This window comes from Dendropsophus ebraccatus, chromosome 1, assembly GCF_027789765.1.
Source record: "Dendropsophus ebraccatus isolate aDenEbr1 chromosome 1, aDenEbr1.pat, whole genome shotgun sequence".
Classification (NCBI taxonomy): Eukaryota; Metazoa; Chordata; class Amphibia; order Anura; family Hylidae; genus Dendropsophus; species Dendropsophus ebraccatus.
This window is the reverse complement of record NC_091454.1, coordinates 223,795,198-223,817,777: the sequence shown is the minus strand read 5'-3', so window position 1 is coordinate 223,817,777 and position 22,580 is coordinate 223,795,198. Positions and strand designations below refer to the sequence as shown.

The window sequence follows — 22,580 nt, the reverse complement described above, 5'->3', positions numbered from 1 at the left end:
TTGTCCATCTCCTTATCATTAAACTAACAATTAGCATTCAGTAGAGCAGAGGCACAGGACTCTCAGAGAAGCAACATCAGATCTCCTATCCCACAGGCTCCAAGATGTGTACGGGGAAATGCTCCCGCTTTGTGGGGCTCTCGCTCCTACCCTTGGCTTTTCTTTGTATGATTACAAACCTCTTACTGATGTTTCCTAATGGAGAAACCAAATGGACCAACCATATTACGACCCCGGTCTGGCTGATGGCTGGTCTCCTGGGTGGGGGTCTCTTCGTGAGTACTTCTTGATAAGTATATTGATGTTGAGTTATTTGAAATTGTAAAGGGACTCTTGAGTTTTCTCTTCTCCTTCGAGGGTGATGATGTAACAGAAATAGATTGGGGTCTTGTGTTTGTCCTATTTTTCAAAGGCATTAAAGTATTATAAGAGTGTCATGAGTTTGCCGTTTCTCTTCATGGATGATGTCCAGAAGAGAAAGAGAAGAAAGACTTGAGACGTACCCTACAACTCTATGGAGCACAGACATGGCAGATGGTTATTTTTTGGCTTTGCAGGTGTTTATGGTTGCCATCTTCTCTTGTAGATGCTGTGCCCGTCATGTAACGCTATACGTGCTGGTGGTAAAGGCTGCTGCGGAGAAGGATGTTGTGGCAACAGGTGCCGGGTAAGTTCTGTTGATGCTTTTGATGAGATTTCAGGTTACTTTGGCTCACCAGTGTATTAAGGATTATAAGATAGGGGCTCACTGATCCAAAAGTGGTATTAGTATTGGGTTGTGGCTTATACTATGTATATGCATTGAATTCTAATCTGAGGTTCTAGGGTGACAGGCCAAGGACTTTGGAAACATAATTTTTGAAGGACACACAGAACTATGAAAAGAACTGCTGCACCTGTATGATACTTTTATCCATGTTGGGTGACAAATATGGAATCCCATCATGAATTTGGTGACTCTTTTTTTTTTTTTTTTTATTAATGTTTTTCTTATACAAGATCTGAATTGCTGACTGAACCCATTTTTCGCTGCCAGGGTAGTTCCCAAGTAACCCCAGTGTACCCTGTGCAATACCTCATTTCCTAGGCGAACAGTAAGGGTACTATTACACGGAACGATAATCGCCCGTATTGGCCCGATTCGGCACTGTCAGCTGATAGGCCGCTCAGACAATCACAGGCCGGGACCGCCGCGGCCTGTGATTGGCTGAGCGGCCTATCAGCTGACAGGCCGCTGTGAAGCTAGAGCGCACGTGGGACCCCGGGAGAAGCGGACGGCAGGAGCAGCCCTGGAACGTGGATGGGTAATGTATGCCAGTTTAGCAAGGGCTGCAAGGACATCGGTAACAATGTCCTTGCGGCTATCGTTAAACAATTATCGGGCTGTGTAATAGGCCCAGTAAACGAGCGATGATCTAGCAGATCGGTGCTCGTTTAAAGGTATTATCGGGCCCTGCTCGGCCCATGTAATACCACCCTAAGGGAGGCATCCAAAGCAAAAACTGCAGCTTGTTTGAAAAAAGCACAGTGTGTGACACTAGTCCAAGGATGTCTATGGTGTATGGGGGGGTTTCCTGACTCTCCACCGACAGATGATATTGGTGGAGAAAGGGTTGAAGCATGTGGGATTTTTACTTCCCGATGCTATCATTCTGGGAAGGATAACTCGCCGTCGCTGCAACTTACCCCTCTCCATAGGGAGAACATGAACATTTGGCTGTGACAAAGATCCATGTGTATCAGGAGGACGAGAGAGATAAATGCCAACTGAACAAACATTTGTCCGACAGTTATTGGAAATGTATGACGGCCATAAATCTTGACGTCAGACATTAGAAGCGATATAAGATTTAGGTCGAGGGGAGGAGGAAAAGGGGATCATAATCAGTATCATTATATATCATCCTTAAACAAATGGAAATAAATCCAGTACCTTAAACTAGTACCAATAAAACAAAAAAAAAAGGAAGAAAATAAGGTGACCCGAAAAGATGGTGACCCGAGACTAATATTAATTGTCAAGCAGTAAAATAACAAAAACTCAAGGAAAATGAAGAGAAACCAAAGCAAGTGACACTGACAAAAATGGCTGCATGGGGTTACGGAAAGGATAAACTCTTCAGGATGGATATAGTGAGAAGTGTCGACAAGGAAAGATCAAAGATCTTGTCTATTCCTGGAAAACTTTTTGAAAATTGCTTGTGGTAATTTTTAATTTTTTTTTCAAATAAAGTTTGTGCTGGTGGAAAGTTGGAGAATTGTGAGTATTTATATATCTGCGTCAGTTTTTCCTGTATAGTTGCACACAGCTTATTGTTTGTTTGTTTTTCTTGTCCCATCTCAGATGTTACGGTCAACCATATCTTCAATATTCGGAGGCCTTGGAAGCTTTTACTGTTTGATTGTGTCAGCAACGGCCTTGGCTCATGGACCTATATGTTCAGACGAGGGTGGATCATGGGGTCTTCACCTGAAGAACCTAGAGTAAGGAACATCGTCCTTATCCCCAGCATAACCATCTTACAGACAATTGTCTGGATAAAAAATGTTTTGGCTTCACCGTCAGGAATGCGCATGGCTGTGTGTGTCACTATGGCTGTCGGTCGACTTGTATGTAAAGAATATGTGACAGGGAGATGAGAAGTTATCTCAGTATGATGTCCACATGGTGTGACCAGACAGATGGTGGTCTCTCTGCAAAGTTTTCATAAGGGCGAAGTCATGGAGGAGTAGTGGTGTTTGGTCTGTTGGATGTCTGGAAGTGCGAAAAGCAACGTGACTGATTGGAAGAAGATGAAAGAGAACATTTATTGATTCTGAAGGACAAGTAAATATAAGATCAACCTATGGCCACGATGGACAGTAGGCTCAACCTGCTTAGTTTACATGGTCAACACATGGTTGGGTAGATATCAATGTAGGTGTAACTAATGGAAGGATTTCAGAGTTCAGGGGCTTTAAGGCCAGAAGAATTGTCTCTTAGTGGTAGCAGCAAGTAAGGAAGAATGGATCATTGGAATAGGCCACCGGAGGGGGTAATGTGAACACTGTGTATAGGTTATATATTTTGGGAGATGTTTCATGAGCTTTTGCCATTGTGGATAACAGTGGGATTATACCATAGAGTATACAGCATGATATGTGGGTGACAAAGTAAGGAGAGGATTGAAGGTAAAGACTGGAGAGAGGTTGATAAACACTGGAGAGAGGGGGAAAAGTAGGTAAAGACTGGAGAGAGGTAGGTAGACTGGAGAGAGGTAGGTAAAGACTGGAAAAAAGTAGGTAAAGACGAGAGAGGGGGGTAAAGACTGGAGAAAGGAGGGTAAAGACTAAAGAGAAGTAGAAAAAGACTGGAGAGAGGGGGGTAAATACTGGACAGAGGGGGTAAAGACTGGAGAGAGGTAGGTTAAGACTGGAAAGAAGTAGGTAAAGACGAGAGGGGGGGTAAAGACTGGAGAGAGGTAGGTAAAGACTGGCAAGAAGTAGAAAAAGACTGGAGAGAGGGGGTAAATACTGGAGAGAAGGGGGTAAAGACTGGAAAGAAGTAGGAAAAGTATGGAGAGAGGTAGGTAAAGACTGGAGAGAGGTAGGTAAAGACTGGAGAGAGGTAGGTAAAGACTGGAGAGAAGTAGGTAAAGACTGGAGAGAGGTAGGTAAGACTGGAGAGAGGTAGGTAAAGACTGGAGAGAGGTAGGTAAAGACTGGAGAGAGGTAGGTAAAGACTGGAGAGAGGTAGGTAAAGACTGGAGAGAAGTAGGTAAAGACTGGAGAGAGGTAGGTAAAGACTGGAGAGAGGTAGGTAAAGACTGGAGAGAGGTAGGTAAAGACTGGAAAGAAGTAGGTAAAGACGAGAGAGGGGGGTAAAGACTGGAGAAAGGAGGGTAAAGACTAAAGAGAAGTAGAAAAAGACTGGAAAGAGGGGGGTAAATACTGGAGAGAGGGGGTAAATACTGGAGAGAGGGAGTAAATACTGGACAGAGGGGGTAAAGACTGGAGAGAGGTAGGTTAAGACTGGAAAGAAGTAGGTAAAGACGAGAGGGGGGGGGTAAAGACTGGAGAGAGGTAGGTAAAGACTGGAGAGAGGTAGGTATAGACTGGAGAGAGGTAGGTAAAGACTGGAGAGAAGTAGAAAAAGACTGGAGAGAGGAGGGTAAAGACTGGAGAGAGGAGGGTAAAGACTGGAGAGGAGGGTAAAGACTGGAGAGAGGAGGGTAAAGACTGGAGAGAGGTAGGTAAAGACTGGAGAGAGGTAGGTAAAGACTGGAGAGAGGTAGGTACAGACTGGAGAGAGGTAGGTACAGAGTGGAGAGAGGTAGGTACGGACTGGAGAGAAGTAGGTACAGAGTGGAGAGAGGTAGGTAAAGACTGGAGAGAGGTAGGTACAGACTGGAGAGGGGTAGGTACAGACTGGAGAGAGGTAGGTACAGACTGGAGAGAGGTAGGTACAGAGTGGAGAGAGGTAGGTACAGACTGGAGAGAGGTAGGTACAGACTGGAGAGAGGTAGGTACAGAGTGGAGAGAGGTAGGTACAGACTGGAGAGAGGTAGGTACAGAGTGGAGAGAGGTAGGTACAGACTGGAGAGAGGTAGGTACAGACTGGAGAGAGGTAGGTACAGACTGGAGAGAGGTAGGTACAGAGTGGAGAGAGGTAGGTACAGAGTGGAGAGAGGTAGGTACAGACTGGAGAGAGGTAGGTACAGAGTGGAGAGAGGTAGGTACAGACTGGAGAGAGGTAGGTACAGAGTGGAGAGAGGTAGGTACAGACTGGAGAGAAGTAGGATAAAATTCCTTGGTAAGAGCAGCTAAAAGAAAAAAGGCAAAAAACGGCACAGGCGCCTCGTGTGATACCAGAGGGATTAGGTTGATAAAGAAAGAGAGCGGTAGCGTGCTCACCTTTTAGCCACTTGGGCTAGTAGCATATCACCCTAAACAGGGTATGGATCTTGGGTGAATCCTTCACAACTCGACTATGGTTCGGCTGATGAATCCTGGACTGCAAATGCTGGTAGTACCTCCAAGACGGGATACTCCTCACAGAGGGCCCGTAAAGTGAACACAGTGAAAAGAAAAAAGAAAAAAAGGAGGTAAAAGTAAAACCAGCGCTGTCTCTGGAGTAAAGCCAGTATCTTGGATCAATTAGGAGTAGAACAGTAACAATTTATTGCACAGAGTTAACATGTTTCAGGAGTAAAATCTCCCTTCCTCAGAACAAAGTTGCACCTTTGTTCTGAGGAAGGGAGATTTTACTCCTGAAACATGTTAACTCTGTGCAATAAATTGTTACTGTTCTACTCATAATTGATCCAAGATACTGGCTTTACTCCAGAGACAGCGCTGGTTTTACTTTTACCTCCTTTTTTTCTTTTTTCTTTTCACTGTGTTGGTAAGAGCAGAAGATATATGTAACATCCCTGTAGAAAGGTCGGAAGGTCCCCGGTTGGTTGATGCATCTCTTCCCTCAGGTGACCGCTCACATTGCTATCTCATTGGCCGGTGGACTATCTAACCCCCTATCTATGGTGTAACCTGGTACCATGTGACCACACTTATTCTAATCTCAGTATAAACCCTTCTTCCTTGTTTCCAGAGGCGGGAGCTACCTGTCCAATAGGACATCATGGAACATCTGTAAAGAGCCCCCTAACATCGTCATGTGGCACGTGGTCCTCTTCTCCATCCAGCTGGCGATCAGCGCTCTGCAGTTCATCCTTTGCGCCTCGCAGATCATTAACAGTCTCATGGGAATAATGTGCGGAGACTGCAGGAAGAAGAACAAGGTGAGTGCCTCATATAGACAGTAACAGTCACATAGACCGCCAATCCTCCTCACCTGCAGGGTCGCCTATATGGATTAGAGAGCAGTAATTCATCATGCACTTCTGTCTCCTCTAGTGCCCTCTAGTGTTCTGGTATAAGCACTGCAATACAGTAGAATTTACCAGGTTTCCCTCTAGTGTTCTGATATAAGTACTGCCATACAGTAAATTTTACCAGGTTCTCCTATAGTGTCCTAAAATAAGTACAGTGTTGCCTTGGATTAGGAGCATAATACGTTCCGGGACCACGCTTGTAATCCAAATCACTCTTAAACCAAAGCAGATTTTCCCATAAGAAATCATAGAAATGCAGACAACAGGTAAAACAAATGAAACAAAAATTTAGGAAGCTGGATATGTGATATATAAGTTACTGTACAGTATAGCAGCATGTGGTATATAATGTATAGTAACTGTATAACCCTAATGACACAGCAGCTGGATATGTGATATATAAGTTACTGTACAGTATAGCAGCATGTGGTATATAATGTATAGTAACTGTATAACCCTAATGACACAGCAGCTGGATATGTGATATATAAGTTACTGTACAGTATAGCAGCATGTGGAGTATAATGTATAGTAACTGTATAACCCTGATAACACAGCAGCTGGATATGTGATATATAAGTTACTGTACAGTATAGCAACATGTGGTATATAATGTATAGTAACTGTATAACCCTGATAACACAGCAGCAGCTGGATATGTGATATATAAGTTACTGTACAGTATAGCAGCATGTGGAGTATAATGTATAGTAACTGTATAACCCTGATAACACTGCAGCTGGATATGTGATATATAAGTTACTGTACAGTATAGCAGCATGTGGTGTATAATGTATAGTAACTGCATAACCCTGATAACACAACAGCAGCTGGATATGTGATATATAAGTTACTGTACAGTATAGCAGCATGTGGTATATAATGTATAGTAACTGTATAACCCTGATAACACAGCAGCTGGATATGTGATATATGTTACTGTACAGTATAGCAATCAGCATGTGGTATATAATGTATAATAACTGTATAACCCTGATAACACTGCAGCTGGATATGTGATATATAAGTTACTGTACAGTATAGCAGCATGTGGTATATAATGTATAGTAACTGTATAACCCTGATAACACAGCAGCTGGATATGTGATATATAAGTTACTGTACAGTATAGCAGCATGTGGTATATAATGTATAGTAACTGTATAACCCTGATAACACAGCAGCTGGATATGTGATATATAAGTTACTGTACAGTATAGCAGCATGTGGTGTATAATGTATAGTAACTGTATAACCCTGATAACACAGCAGCAGCTGGATATGTGATATATAAGTTACTGTACAGTATAGCAGCATGTGGTATATAATGTATAGTAACTGTATAACCCTGATAACACAGCAGCTGGATATGTGATATATAAGTTACTGTACAGTATAGCAGCATGTGGAGTATAATGTATAGTAACTGCATAACCCTGATAACACAACAGCAGTGTGTATAGCTGAGTGTGAGTGTAGGCACATTATAGCTGCTGAGTGTAAGTGCAGGCACATTATAGCAGGAATGGAGAGGATGGGAAACACAAGGGCTGACAGAGAGGCAGGGAGCATGGAGGAATGCGCGGGGTATAGGATGAGCACAGTATAGCAGCACTCTCTGTCCGGGGAGAGAGGGGTTACAGCTAAGATATTACCTCCACAGTGCTGTCCCCTGATGTAAGCCCCAGCCTGAAGTGGATCTTCTATGATTTGGAAGGTGAGGGAGACTTCCTGGGTCAGAGTACAGGGCTGTAGACCACGCTATGTAGACCATGCCCCTCCCCCACTCGCACTCCCACCCAGTACAGGGAGCTCTTACACCAAAGCAATGCTCTTAAACCAAGTCACAATTTTAAAAAACTGTGATCTGCTCTTGCAAAACGCTCTCAATCCAAGTTACTCCTAAACCAAGGTACCACTGTACTGCAATAGGGTAGATTTTTCTACATTTTCCTCTAGTGCCCTCTAGTGTTGTAATATCAGTACTGCAATACAGTAGACTTTACTAAGTTCTCCTCTAGTGCCCTCTAGTGTTCTAATATACATACTGCGATACAGTAGCTTTTACCAGCTTCTCATCTAGTGCTCTAATTAGAGTTGAGTGAACTTCAAGCACTTCATGCACTTGTGTCTCCTCTAGTGCCCTCTAGTGTTCTTATATAAGTACTGCAATACAGTAGACTTCACCAGGTTTCCCTCTAGTGTTCTGATATAAGTACTGCCATACAGTAAATTTTACCAGGTTCTCCTCTAGTGTCCTAATATAAGTACTGCAATAGGGTAGACTTTACTAGATTATTCTCTAGTGCCCTCTAGTGTTCTAATTAGAGTTGAGTGAACTTCACGCACCCTATAGCCTATGGCTGTATCCATGTTTCCCCGGACCCCTAGAGCAGCATCCAACTTCAACAGCCTCTGGTATTCAAATGCTGCACGCTTATTTGAACATACAACACGGATAAAACATACAGCACGGGGAGAACATACAACACAGGGAGAACGTACAACACAGGGGAACATACAGCATGGGGAGAACATACAACACAGGGGGAACATACAGCATGGGGAGAACATACAGCATGGGGAGAACGTACAACACAGGGGAACATACAGCATGGGGAGAACATACAACATACAACACGGGGAGAACATACAGCATGGGGAGAACATACAACACAGGGGGAACATACAAGACGGGGAGAACATACAAGACGGGGAGAACATACAGCATGGGGAGAACATACAACATACAACACGGGGAGAACATACAAGACGGGGAGAACATAACATACAACACAGGGAGAACATACAAAATACACCATGGGGAGAACATACAGCATGGGGAGAACATACAACATACAACACCGGGAGAACATACAGCATACAACACGGGGAGAACATACAACATACAACATGGGGGGAACATACAGCATGGGGAGAACATACAATACAACACGGGGAGAACATACAACATTCAGCATGGGGAGAACATACAACATACAACACGGGGGGAACATACAACATACAACACCGGGAGAACATACAACATTCAGCATGGGGAGAACATACAACATACAACACGGGGGGAACATACAACATACAACACCGGGAGAACATACAACATACAACACGGGGGAACATACAACATTCAGCATGGGGAGAACATACAACATACAACATGGGGGGAACATACAGCATGGGGAGAACATACAATACAACACGGGGAGAACATACAGCATGGGGAGAACGTACAACATTCAACACCGGGAGAACATACAACATACAACACCGGGAGAACATACAACATACAACAAGGGGAGAACATACAACATACAACAAGGGGAGAACATACAACATACAACACCGGGAGAACATACAACATGGGGAGAACATACAACATACAACAAGGGGAGAACATACAACATACAACATGGGGAGAACATACAATACAACACGGGGAGAACATACAACATACAACACGGTGAGAACACACAGAGTCCATGCAGATATTACTCTCGGTGGGGATTGAAATGTAAAAATTAAAAAGAAAGACAGAAAAATCATGTGACATGCTACCAGGGAAACCTAGGAGTCAAAAAACCCACAAGCGGGATGTTCCTGATCTGTGAGTGCGGAGACACAGGAATCATTTATTTATTGTACTAGAGGGGGAAACAATCAGAGCTGTATGACTGTGTCAGTGTAATCCTAGAGACCTGCAGAACATCACTGGGGGAAACCATAGAAGCATAACTATGGCGGAATCACTGTCACCCTATACTAAGAAAAGGAAAGCAATACATCAAAGCAGTACTGTCATTTATATCAGTATAATTACTGATACTAGCCTCACATTAGATCACCTATAACGCCCTCTAGTGGTGTAATATATGTACTGAGAGTCTCTGAATCCTAATAACCTGACATTAGATCACCTATAACGCCCTCTAGTGGTGTACTATATGTACTGAGAGTCTCTGAATCCTAATAACCTTACATCTTATCACCTGTAGCGCCCTCCAGTGTTGCACTATAAGTACTGACAGGCTCTAAACCTTTCTAACCTCACATTAGATCTCCTGTAGCATCCTCTAGTGGTGTAATATATGTACTGAGAGTCTCTCAATCCTAATAACCTCACATTAGATCTCCTGTACTGCCCTCTAGTGGTGGCTAGTAGAGAGGCTTTGAATCTTATTAACCTTACATAGTTAGTGTTGTAATATAAGTACTGACAGGCTCTAAACCTTAATATTCTCACATCAGATCTCATGTAGCTCCCTCTAGTGTTGTAATATAAGTACTGACAGGCTCTAAACCTTACAAACCTCATATCTTATCACCTGTAGCGCCCTCTAGTGTTATAATATATTGTAAATGCCGCAGTATAGATGTCGATGTTTCACCACCTAGTGGTTATGATGGAAGTTGCAGCTGCTGAGTTTTGCAGCATATCACAATATTGCGGTACATTGGTATCATGAGACACTGGAATCCTTAATATAATCTGCAGATAGGTGATAGTGGACACATCCGTACTCTGCGGCTGGTAGCTGCCGGATAAGTTCCGGATTAGGATGACCGATATTTACTGAATATCGTTCTCTTACCCGTTCCTTTGTCTTCCCTCCACAGAATGAAGGCTAAGAGAGGCGCGACCCTTTGTGTTCTCGGCACTGTGGCCCCATGAATTTGGGGTCAAACTCTTGTTAATAACTCCAATAAACTGTGAAGATGGGAACTTTTCTTCAGGGAAACCTAATATATTGTACGTTATATAGCGGTGGTGATCAGAGGAGATGACCCACTGCACTGTGTTTACAGGGAAGGTGTAAATAAAGATTTTCAGATTTGGGGAAAAGATTCCATATAATGTTGTTGTGTATTGTGTGCTATATAAGGTGACATCCTGTTCGTAACGCCACATTATTGCATTTATATTTAAATAGAATAACGGTAAAGCATGTATGGCCACTCTTGTGCATTAGTGACTCCGGGGGGATTAAGGGGATGTGCAATTTAGGTGACCGATGGGAAAGCTGGTGGTTGGGTTCCCTCTGATTTAACATTTATAATCTATTCAGTGAATATGTGATGAAGGTTTTTGGCAATGCTTCTCCTTTAATTGTGCCTTGTATAACATCAGCTGCGGAAGATCATAGTTAAATTTATATAACAATTTCCAGAAGCCAATAAAAAGCCCTTTTTGTACTTATATTGCAGGGCCCATTTACGGTAAAGGGGTACCCTGACAGAAACTGGTGACTGGTGTCACACAATATGGATTTTCAAATTACTTCTAGTTAGAAATCTCCAATCTTCCAGTACTTATCAGCTGCTGTATCTTCTGCAGGAAGAGGTGTATTCTCTCCAGTCTGACACAGTGCTCTCTGCTGCCACCTCTGTCCATGTCAGGAACTGTCCAGAGCAGCAGCAAATCCCCATAGAAAACCTCTCCTGACATGGACAGAGGTGGCAGCAGAGAGCACTGTGTCAGACTGGAAAGAATGCCCTACTTCCTGCAGGACATACAGCAGCTAAGTGCTAGAAGACTGGAGATTTTTTTTTTCATATATATAGAAGCAATTTACAAATCTGAATAACTTTTTGAAATAAGTTGATTTAAAACCATTTTTTTCTCCAGACAAAAATTAGTTCTAAAAACTGATAAATGAAGAAACATAAAACAAGCAAATTAGTTTTAGATGAATGAGCTGGAACTTCTATATATAGATTTCTGTTACCCAAGAGGTGACGCAGGGACAGAGACATCGGCCCATCCCAAAGTCCAGGATGAAAAGGGAAAAAAATCCCAGATAATAACCAGAGGTTTCCATGAAGAAGATAACATGGGGAGGGGGTTTCTCCTGTTACTGAAGGAAGGGTCCGGCCTTAGTTGCTCAATGTGGAAACCTGTCAGATTTTCAGGTATCAGAACGGAGTGGCGGCCATGCTGTACTCACCTAATTTTTAGTAGTTCCATAGCCAATGAATAGAGGGGCGGTTGTGTGACCAAAGCCTCATTTTAAATGGATTCTTCTGTGTGATGCCACTCCCCCTCCTCCTCCTCTTCCTTCTCCATAGACTTCTATGGGTAACTGCAACCTTACACTAAGATGAGCTAATCCACCTCAAAATGGAGTTGAGCAGAGTTTGATTAATAAGTGGAGGTGTTGGGGCAGGAGCTGGACTAACAAGTGGAGGAAGAGGCATTTTTCTCTGATAAGATATAATAAAGTTTCTCATAGGCATTTGTACAGTTGTGGCATCACATTCGATCCAGAACTTTGCCTGCTGAGTCCACAACATGCCCCCCTATTCTGCACCTAATGCCCTCATCTAATTTTATTTTGTTAAGGCAACATTGTGTCGGCTTCATGCTGTTTTACTGAACATTTTGTCAATCCATGACAATGTTTAGCCAGCATATTCATTCTGGCTATTGGCCATCACATTGTCATGGCCACCACCAGCTACTACATGGTATACTTACTTCCTCCATGCTCCACACACCACCTGGTTTCTCTGCTTTCTTCAGTGTCTGGGACTTAGGTCCTGATAGATTTAAAGGGCCAGTGTGCACTAATGCCCACTTTGCGGAACCTTTCTGCAGAGACGCTTTCCTGACAGCTGTGCCTGAACCAATCAGATCTCATTACTATAGTGATCTCAAATGGTGCGCTTGACCAAGTAGGTTACGTGACCACTCCGCTGTGTGAAAGAACTCTGGCAACTCTCTACATTTAAGTCTGGTGGCTCGTTTGGTGTACAGCTTGGTTGACTCTGTCCTGCCGATGAGCAGCTGGAACAGTGTGACTCCACTGATGTAGTGGTTGGCCGAGGTATAGCTCTGCCCTGTGTTCTGTCGTGACGCCAGTGTCGGTCGGGCACACAGGTATGGTGGCACACTGCTTTTATTTTTAGTGAGCTGGCTACACCTTTTTCCCATGTGGACAGTGACCTGCTGGGCTGTTGCAGGGTCCCTTGGGCAATTATCAAGGTGGTCCGGAGTGGAATAGTGACCCACCCTGATAGTTGGCACTGCCACCAACAGAAATGGGAGATATCCCAAGGAAGTGTGATTACTGTGTTGATGCTTAGTCAAGAATCACAGAGTCCTGTTGAAAAAATGTAATCTTGTTTACTGGGAAGATACTTGATACAGGAGAATACAGTATACTTTGGTCTTGATAAGTTACTTAATACTTTAGAGTCCAGATCCGTGCTGAGAGTAGAAGGAGTGACACAGCTGTGCTGACTGAGTTGCGTGATGAGAGGTAAAAAAAAAGGATCAGAAGAGTAGAGAGGAATAGTACTGTGCTCTGCCGGAACTTCAGAGGTAGAATAAGTAGAATACTTGAAAGTAGAGAAAGAATACTTGTGCCCGTGTTTTGAATTTTTGATCTTTGCACCACCTATTGCCCACCAGTGTCGAGTGACCCGTCCTAGAGGGTGATACAGGCCCCAGACCTTCTTACCTGGGATTAGCAGAGTGGTTAGAGTTCTTTGATTACACCCGCACTGCAAGATAGAGTGCCTAGGCTTCTAGCAACTTTGCTCTATCCGGATCAGTTCCTTTACTTCTTTGTGAATACTGTCCTGCACTGTGTTCCTCTTTGTCCACCGCATAGGTTAGGATGATCCCTGACTTGTCCTCTCTAGTGGTAACTTAACACTGCATAGTGCGTTGTAGAGTTGCTTGAAGAGAAACTATAGGGAGCGTCCTACCTCTACAGAGTCTAAGGCAAGAAGACCTACACTTCCTCTACCCATGTGACTTCTTTCCTACAGCATGTGTAAACTGTCCTGTGAGTGGGTGAGTAGTGTGTGTAAAGAAGTAGACAGATGATGATGGTTAAGAGAAGAAAGAACTCTCATTGGTGTACAGATCCATGTGGTACATAAGCAAACAATAACCCTTGCGTTACTACAGCTGTGCAATATCTGGATATACATACTTCTATTACTACTACATTACCACTTACACTTAAAAGTACAGGCTTTTGCGACGGGTGTAACCAATAGCAACACCCGTGGGAGAACACCATATAAGCCACATTCATCTGTACCAATCGATGTCTGCATGTAATCTATCTGCTACCTGCTTGTGGGACCAGTCTGTCTGTCCCTCTCCTCTCTCTGTAACTAGAGACCTCAGGCTCCTCTCAACCAATAGGGAGCAAGTGGAGAGGGCCATGTGCGCAGAACAGTTTAGTCTGGACTAGTCAGTGAGTAGAGAATTAAGCTGCTACTGTTCCTGCTGTTCCTGCCTGCATAACCATGCAGTGCTAACTTACCAGAGGTGAGACTACACCTGAGGGAACTTGCCTGTCCATGCTGAGAGGGTCATCAGTCTTCAGTCTCCTTTCAAGTCCTGCGTTCTGCAGAGGTACTTCAAAGCTTAGCCAGGGGTGGAGAAGCTGCGTTTTTTGCTGAAGTGCCCCCCTGCTTTCACCGAGTCTTTTCAGGAAAGCGTCAAAGGTCAATGACGCACTGGTACAAAGTACTCAGCACTGCCATCACCTGCCTACTGCTCCTGCCACATCTTGCCTGCCGTCACTAGCAAACCAAGCCAGGGGTAGCGACGTGGGGGTCGCCTGCCTCAGCAAGCCCTTCCCGCCTTGCGGCGGGCTCTGGTGAAAACCAGCGGTCCCTTAGACTCCGCTCCCTGGTGCGGTTTATGCCATCGCTAGTGACGGTACAGAGGATCCACGACTTCAGGCATTACAAGGATCCACAGCAGGAACATGAAAGACTTTTATACACATGCATGTGAAGTTTCGGCCATGTTCACTATCCTCAGCGTGGCCCAACTGTCTCCTACGTCCTATTTGCTGGTGAAGCCATTATAGATGTGCCATGCTCACCTGAGATGACCGCTAGCACCTGGCACAATGCAGAGCGGACTCTCTCTGTGCGAGGGGAATGACTTTACACTCTCTGTTTGTTCTTTACTGGGGACTTGGCTGGAGAACGAAATTTTAATATTTAAAAGAATTTCTGTAGCCAGGAGGAACCTTTCACCCAATGGACTCTTCAGTTTATCTAGAGCGGTGCGGAGGCCGGAGCTAGAAGTCTCTGTTGTATGGTGTCCAGGACAGGACAATGTCTCTCATCCTCTGCTCCTTCCTGCTGCTTTTCACCTTCTCCGGATCCTTCGGAGAACATGTTTTCATTGGGATCCCTAATGGAGGACAATGGGGTGAATGGGGTGCAGTGGAGTGGTGCCCCTGTGGTTTCCATGCAAAGGGATTCTCTCTAAAGGTAAGAACCCAAATCATTAACTTATTGATTATTGATTAGTATTTCTGAAGTCTCTCCCGACTCCACAAATACTAAAGATTAGGGCACAGAATACAGAGGGTCTTGTCCTCACAGACTCATCGGTCAGATCTACTTCTCAATTTAGCCTCCAGCTACATCTTCTAGTGCACTCTACTTGGCGCATTTCGTATATCTCTTGTAATACCTTGGTATGAGGCTGTTCCATTGTATCCACTATGATTTCCACCAATGCACAATGACCCGCGATCCGAGTCAATAGGAAACTCTAAGTACAGATGTAGCCTTCCTTACCATGACCAATAATGCATCAACATCCCACGTATCCCGCCTCGGTTGACTACACTATCATAACTTATCACATAAAACTAAAGAAAAAACCTTTTTCATGCATTGTAAGTTTTGGCCAATAGATGGCAGTGATGTGAAAGTGTGAACTGCAAATTATAAACGCTCCGTGTATGAGATCATGGGTACTAACAAGCTACTAATATACTATAGATTCTATGTACTGCATTATTTATCAGGTTAGTATGGGATATGAGGTCCAGGTTAGTATGGGATATGAGGTCCAGGTTAGTATGGGATATGAGGTCCAGGTTAGTATGGGATAATAGGTCCAGCTTAGTATGGGATAATAGGTCCAGGTTAGTATGGGATAATAGGTCCAGCTTAGTATGGGATAATAGGTCCAGGTTAGTAGTATGGGATATGAGGTCCAGGTTAGTATGGGATATGAGGTCCAGGTTAGTATGGGATATGAGGTCAGGTTAGTATGGGATATGAGGTCCAGGCTTGTATGGGATATGAGGTCCAGGTTAGTATGGGATATGAGGTCCAGGTTAGTATGGGATATGAGGTCCAGGTTAGTATGGGATATGAGGTCCAGGTTAGTATGGGATATGAGGTCCAGGTTAGTATGGGATTATAGGTCAGGTTAGTATGGGATATGAGGTCCAGGCTAGTATGGGATAATAGGTCCAGGTTAGTATGGGATAATAGGTCCAGGTTAGTATGGGATATGAGGTCCAGGTTAGTATGGGATAATAGGTCCAGGTTAGTATGGGATATGAGGTCCAGGTTAGTATGGGATATGAGGTCCAGGTTAGTATGGGATATGAGGTCCAGGTTAGTATGGGATAATAGGTCCAGGTTAGTATGGGATATGAGGTCCAGGTTAGTATGGGATATGAGGTCCAGGTTAGTATGGGATAATAGGTCCAGGTTAGTATGGGATATGAGGTCCAGATTAGTATGGGATATGAGGTCCAGGTTAGTATGGGATATGAGGTCCAGGTTAGTATGGGATATAAGGTCCAGGTTAGTATGGGATAATAGGTCCAGGTTAGTATGGGATATGAGGTTCAGGTTAGTATGGGATAATAGGTCCAGCTTAGTATGGGATATGAGGTCCAGGTTAGTATGGGATATGAGGTCCAGGTTAGTATGGGATATAAGGTCCAGGTTAGTATGGGATATGAGGTCCAGGTTAGTATGGGATAATAGGTCCAGGTTAGTATGGGATAATAGGTCCAGGTTAGTATGGGATAATAGGTCCAGGTTAGTATGGGATAATAGGTCCAGGTTAGTATGGGATATGAGGTCCAGGTTAGTATGGGATAATAGGTCCAGCTTAGTATGGGATATGAGGTCCAGGTTAGTATGGGATATGAGGTCCAGGTTAGTATGGGATATGAGGTCCAGGTTAGTATGGGATATGAGGTCCAGGTTAGTATGGAATAGTAGGTGCAGGTTAGTATGGGATATGAGGTCCAGGTTAGTATGGGATAATAGGTCCAGGTTAGTATGGGATAGTAGGCTGTGGGAATTACTGGTATCCTCCTTACCCAGTAGCAGTTCCATTGCCTACAAGCCCCGGTTCACCTGCCCATACATATTATGTATGTTGCCCCCTGACCGATCTACCTGCAGCGCCAACAGGATACAAGTGAAATATGGAAAATTCGCCGCTTTGAAGGCAAAAGTATTGTACCGCCAGAGCTGGGAGCAATGATAGCCCGTTAAAATGGTGGCATTGACCTCACAATCCCATAGAGATGTTTTTGGCCCATAATATGAGATGCTTTTAGGCCTCAGCCCATTGACTACACTTTTTATTTACAGTAAAGACCTAAAGTTTGGACAGACCTTCTCATTTAAAGAGTTTTCAGTATTTTCATGTAGCGGCATGCTATTCCATCCGGTTTTGCGTTTAGTTGGACCATCATTCATTTTTCAACAGGACAATGACCCCAAACACCCCTCCAGGCTGTGTAAGCGCTGTTTGACCAAGAAGTAGAGTGATGGGGTGCTACGCCAGATGACCTGGCCTCCATAGTCACCAGACCTGAACCCAACCGAGATGGTTTGGGGTGAGCTGGACCTCAGAGTGACGGCAAAAGTGCCAACAAGTGCTAAGCATCTCTGGGAACTCCTTCAAGTTTGTTGGGAGACCATTTCTGGTGACTACTAGAGATGAGCGAACCTGCCATAGGCTGCATCCCAGTTTTCCAGGCGGTCCTCCGGCTGTATCCACCCTCTCCACGGAGCGGGCAGACAGCGGCAGTCAGAAGCCGAGAGTTCAGGTTCATATGAACCTGAACCTCGGCAGTTTCGCTCATCTCAAGTGACTACCTCTTGGAGCTCATCAAGAGAATGCCAAGAGTGTGCAAAGCAGGAATCAAAGCTAAAGGCGGCTACTTTGAAGAACCTAGAAGACATACTGTATTTTCAGCTGTCTCACACTTTTTTGTTAAGTATATAGAGTAGTTCCACATGTGTAATTCATAGTTTTGATGCCTTAAGTGTGAATCTACAACAATTTTCATAGTCATAAAAATACAGACAACTCTTTGAATGAGTAAGTGTCCAAACTTTTGGTCTGTACTGTATGTACATTTTTGAGAATTTTACTACACAAGAAAACTCTTTTCCTCCTTTTAATCATCTCATCCAGGTAGAAGAGAAGCAGAAAGCTGATGACGATACCGCACTGAACGGGATCCGGCTGCACTGTGTGAACAAAACTGAGATCAGCCGAAAAATGGAATATATTATAACATCTGCTGAAGCACCGTAAGTGGAGGAGGTCGAGAAGACCCCTGGAGCTGAGAACCAATATGTCATCATCCAAGACCCCCTGTAAAAGGGACATCACTAGAGGGTTTTCAGAGGAACATGTGCCCTGGAGAGGTGCTCTGAGAGGTGTTGGTGCCCCGGGGAGGAGCTCTGAAGGTAGATGGTGCCCCAGTACAGGAGCCCTGAAGGGTGATGGTACCCCTAGTAGGAGCTCTGCAGTGTGATGGTACCCCTGGTAGGAGCTCTAAGGGGTCATGGTTCCCCCGGGAGGAGCTCTGAGGGGTGATGGTGCCCCGGGGAGGAGCTTTGAGGGCTGACGCTGCCCTGGGAAGGAGCTCTGAAGGGTGATAGTGTCAAGGTAGAGGAGTTCTGAAGGGTGACAGTGGCCGGGAGAGGAGCTCTGAAAGGTGATGGTGCCCCAGGAGAAGCTCTTAAGGGTGACAGTGCCAAGGGAGGAGTTCTGAAGGGTGATTAAGCCCCATGGAAGAGCTCTAAAGGGTGACGGTGCCCTGGGGAGCAGCTCTGAAGGATGTAGGTGCCCCACAGAGGAGTTCTGAAGGGGGGCGGTGCCCCAGCGAGAAGGTCTAATGTATGTCCATCTCTGTCTTTGTTCACAGCTGGGGGGAGTGGAGTCCTACTTTATGGTGCCCCGAAGGACATCTCATCAGCTTCAGCATGCAAGTGGAGTCCCCAAGAAAAGGTGTAGACGACACGGCCGCTAACAACGTCATGTTTCAGTGCTCTGACTATGAGATCCTGTTCGGGCCTGGTCAGAGTTGGGGACATTATGGCCGCTGGAGTGGAAAATGCCTGGATGGGATTTGTGGCTTGAAGACCAAGATCGAGCCGCCCCAGGGCAGCGGAGATGACACGGCTCTCAATGACGTCCAGTTTGTCTGCTGTAGGAGTTAGAAATCATTAGAGAACATTGAGACATCGAGAAACGATGGAATAAAATTTTTCAGATATTTTCATCTCTTTTTACTCAAAGAAATTCTATTTTATCCATTCAAATTGTTATTTCTATGCAATTGCTTAGAATGTTTTTGATTTTAGCTTACTTTATTAAAGGAACATCTATATGATATACATCGTATTATACACTTGACCCCGTGTCTGACTTCTTCAGCAGAATTGCCGGGGCATTTTGCAATCCATGTGTTTACATGGTATGAGGAACTTTACATTTCCAAATTGAAACCTCTGTATTCTGAGAATTCCTGAGAATTTGGGGCGGCCATAAAAAACTTCAACAGCAATTCATACTTTCATGTAAGTAGAAAACAGGACATATGTGACCTCAGGTGGGACAATATACATTCTAATATTACATAAGATAACACTGTGGTTTGCTGAAAGCTTTTTTAAAATTTTGGAAAATATTTGAAAAATTTTAAACAAATTGTAGAAATTGTAAAGTATATTTAATCTTTGCCCCAAATTAAAAAATATATATCTATATCAAATTTTACCAAAGTAATTTGGAACCATCCCTCCCCATGGCACAACTGTCAGTGATGGTAGTCAGTGTACAGCACTGCTGAATGTGATGTAAAATTATTACTAATAAAAGTTGGAAAAAGAATTTACACCTGGACACAGGCTGAATTATCAAGGTCTGCAAAGAAGACTGGCACTGCTGACCCTGACCCTGTGTCACCTCCCACGTCCTAACTGTGTCACCTGCTGTGCGGCTGCCAGCCAGGGGTGTAGCAGTAGGGGGGCAGCTAAGGGTCAGAGACTGATGAATTACTGTCAAGAGAAAACTTATGGGTTTCCCCATGAGGACAGATGCCATGTATTTCTACAGAGCATTGTATTTATCCTTCTGTATATTAGTACTGGAGGTGCACTGGGGTATCAAGACCGACATTTGAGGTGTAACACTAACCTGTGCAGTGTCCCAGTACAAAGTCCTCCCTACTTAGAATGGTTGAGTTGATCTCGTGGTTTAATGATCTCTCTGTACTGAGTTCCATGCATATAATTCATCCTAAACCACTTCACATTGATCCAAGGGTGTCCAACTCAGGCCCTCCAGATGTTACAAAACTACAATTCCCATCAAGCCTGGACAGCCAAAGCTAAAACATTGCTGGGAATTGTAGTTTTGTAACAGCTGGAGGGCCTGAGTTTGACAGCTTTGACTTTGTGCTTCTCTGCTTTGCCGCCATCTATTGACAAAACCATATACTGCTTATGAAATCCGCTGCTATAGGTTTTAATTAGTCCAATGGTGGAATTCTCTGGAACCTGTGGTTGGAGTATCCATAGACCGCTCTAGTTCTGGTTTAGACATCTGGGAGTTCGATGTGCCTAGTTAAGCTCTGTACAGCTGGGCTCAAATCTCTTCTCCTTCCCCTGCATGGAATTATACAAAGATACACAGACCCCTGCAAAGACCTCTACCCAAAACTAATCTGAGGGAATATTAAGTATCCTGCTGCCTCTGAGGAGTGATCTACCTGTCCATCTCCGAGAACAAGTCATCTATGTTTCTACCACTTTAGGCGTGTGGAGCTGCGATGGGGTTTGGCGGTCTCCCTGCCGGGTAGGCCGGTACGGTTATGTGGTAGCTGAGTGGGTCTAGGGTCACTTGGGCACTTGTCACAGTAGCTAGGAGTGGTGTAGGACCCACCCTGGACAGTTTGGCACCACAGCAGCACAGAAAGGAAGGTTATCCCAAGTGTACAGGTGTGTGGGTGCGGATGCGTAAGGATAGGCCAGAGTCCAACAAAAGTACAGTCTTGCGAGTTACATAGGTGTTTGTAATTGAGGCAGATACAAGGTGTTTTGGAGGATAGAGAGCTTTGCAGTAGAGAGAGTAGAGGAGAGGGAGTGCCTGAGGAGCCTTGTCCAATGTAGAAGAGGAATAGAGAATACTCGTACTCACGTATAGACTCTAGTCTGGCCGCCTTCTGTCCCCTAGTTCCAGGCTACCTGTCCTAAGTGGGTAGTACGAGCTCCAGGCCTTGTTATCTGGACTAAGCAGACACAATAGTTAACCCTTGGTATACTTCAGCTGTGCATAGAATACGCTAACACACACAGTAGTGACACCTAGTGGGAAAAAACTGCAGTAAATACCTCATCCCACTTGTGTGAACCCGGGGGAGTTACTTTACTCAGGTGCAATAAAGGTTTAGGGTGCCCGTACTGGGTCACCACAAGTCTCTACCCAGGGTAATGGCCTGGTATTATGGGTAAGCGAGCGCTGATCTGCTACATTAGAACTTGCTTAAAAAGCCTACTACATGGCTCATTTATCATGCAGCAAGGGCTGTGTATATATATATATATATATATATATATATATATATATATACAGTATATTGTTAGCGGTGTCCCTTCTTTCCTATAATCTCCCTCCTTTCCTCTTCTGTTGCACTCTTTCACCCACTCATAGCGCACCTTACATGCTAGAGAGGAAGTGAGTCACACGGAAGACAGGAAGTTCAGGTCAATCTTAAGGCCCTATTCCACGAAACAATTATTAGCTGTATTCGGCCGTTACAGCCGATAATCATCCCGTGGAATAGAAGGCAACGATCAGCCGACATCGTTGCAGTCATTTGTCTTTCAAACATGTTAAAAAACAAACGACTGTGATAGCAGCGATCTGCTGCTGTCGCTCCGTGGCATAGGAGCAGCGGCAGCAGACTGCCGCTATCCTCTATGGGCTGCCTGAACGATCTAGGGATCACCCAGGCAGCCCCCTCCCCCCCCCACCCGCGGCCCTGCCTCTGCTCACCCGCTCGCTGCCACCATGTGTAATAGCGGAAGCAGTGAGCGGGGAATGAGTCACAGTTGGCCCTTGGAATAGGGGCTTTAGTCAGTACCCCGCATGGGAAGGACGAAACACGGCACACACACTCTAACAACTTCTTCACAAGTAATGCTCCAAAGCACTATGAACTGTTAAAATCTCTTAGGAGAGGACTAGCCAGAAACTACCTCAACCCATGACAAGGAGAAGTCACAGAGCAAGACACTATCCATAACAGAGCAACAGAGCTAGGAACTGATCCGAGTGGAGCAAAGTTGCAGTAGCCTATTAACTCCATCTCGCAGTGCAGGTGTCAGCAAGGGAACCCTCAGCATTCCGCTCATCCCAGGTAACAAGGTCTGGGGCCTCTGTCACCCATTGGGAGGGTTCAGTCGAGTCGAGAGGGCATAAGAAGGTGTGAAGACTGAAGTTGAAGGTCAATACGCGGGCACAGGTGTTCTTCTTATTCTTATTCTTCTTACAAGTGTTCTACCTCATCCTCCAGAGCACATTACTATATGGGTTGAGACTCTCACGGCATCCTCCTTTCTGCTACTTCACCTCAGTACAACTTAACCAACACG

The 22,580-nt window shown here is 44.6% G+C and overlaps 1 protein-coding gene across 2 annotated transcripts; it reads left to right on the top strand.

Annotated features, from left to right (window-relative positions):
* Positions 1–28: 28 nt before the first annotated feature.
* Positions 29–19,331, top strand: TM4SF5 (transmembrane 4 L six family member 5). Of its 2 annotated transcripts, XM_069949593.1 has the most exons (6): positions 29–275; positions 587–667; positions 2,345–2,484; positions 5,588–5,777; positions 18,109–18,227; positions 18,848–19,331. In XM_069949593.1, exons 1-6 carry the CDS (start codon positions 105–107, stop codon positions 19,140–19,142), a joined length of 996 nt encoding a protein of 331 aa, XP_069805694.1. In that variant the 5' UTR covers positions 29–104; the 3' UTR covers positions 19,143–19,331. The 2 variants fall into 2 exon arrangements, with proteins under 2 accessions (XP_069805694.1, XP_069805701.1); XM_069949600.1 differs by lacking the exons at positions 18,109–18,227; positions 18,848–19,331 and adding an exon at positions 10,506–10,733 and having other exon boundaries at positions 30–275.
* Positions 19,332–22,580: the final 3,249 nt, after the last annotated feature.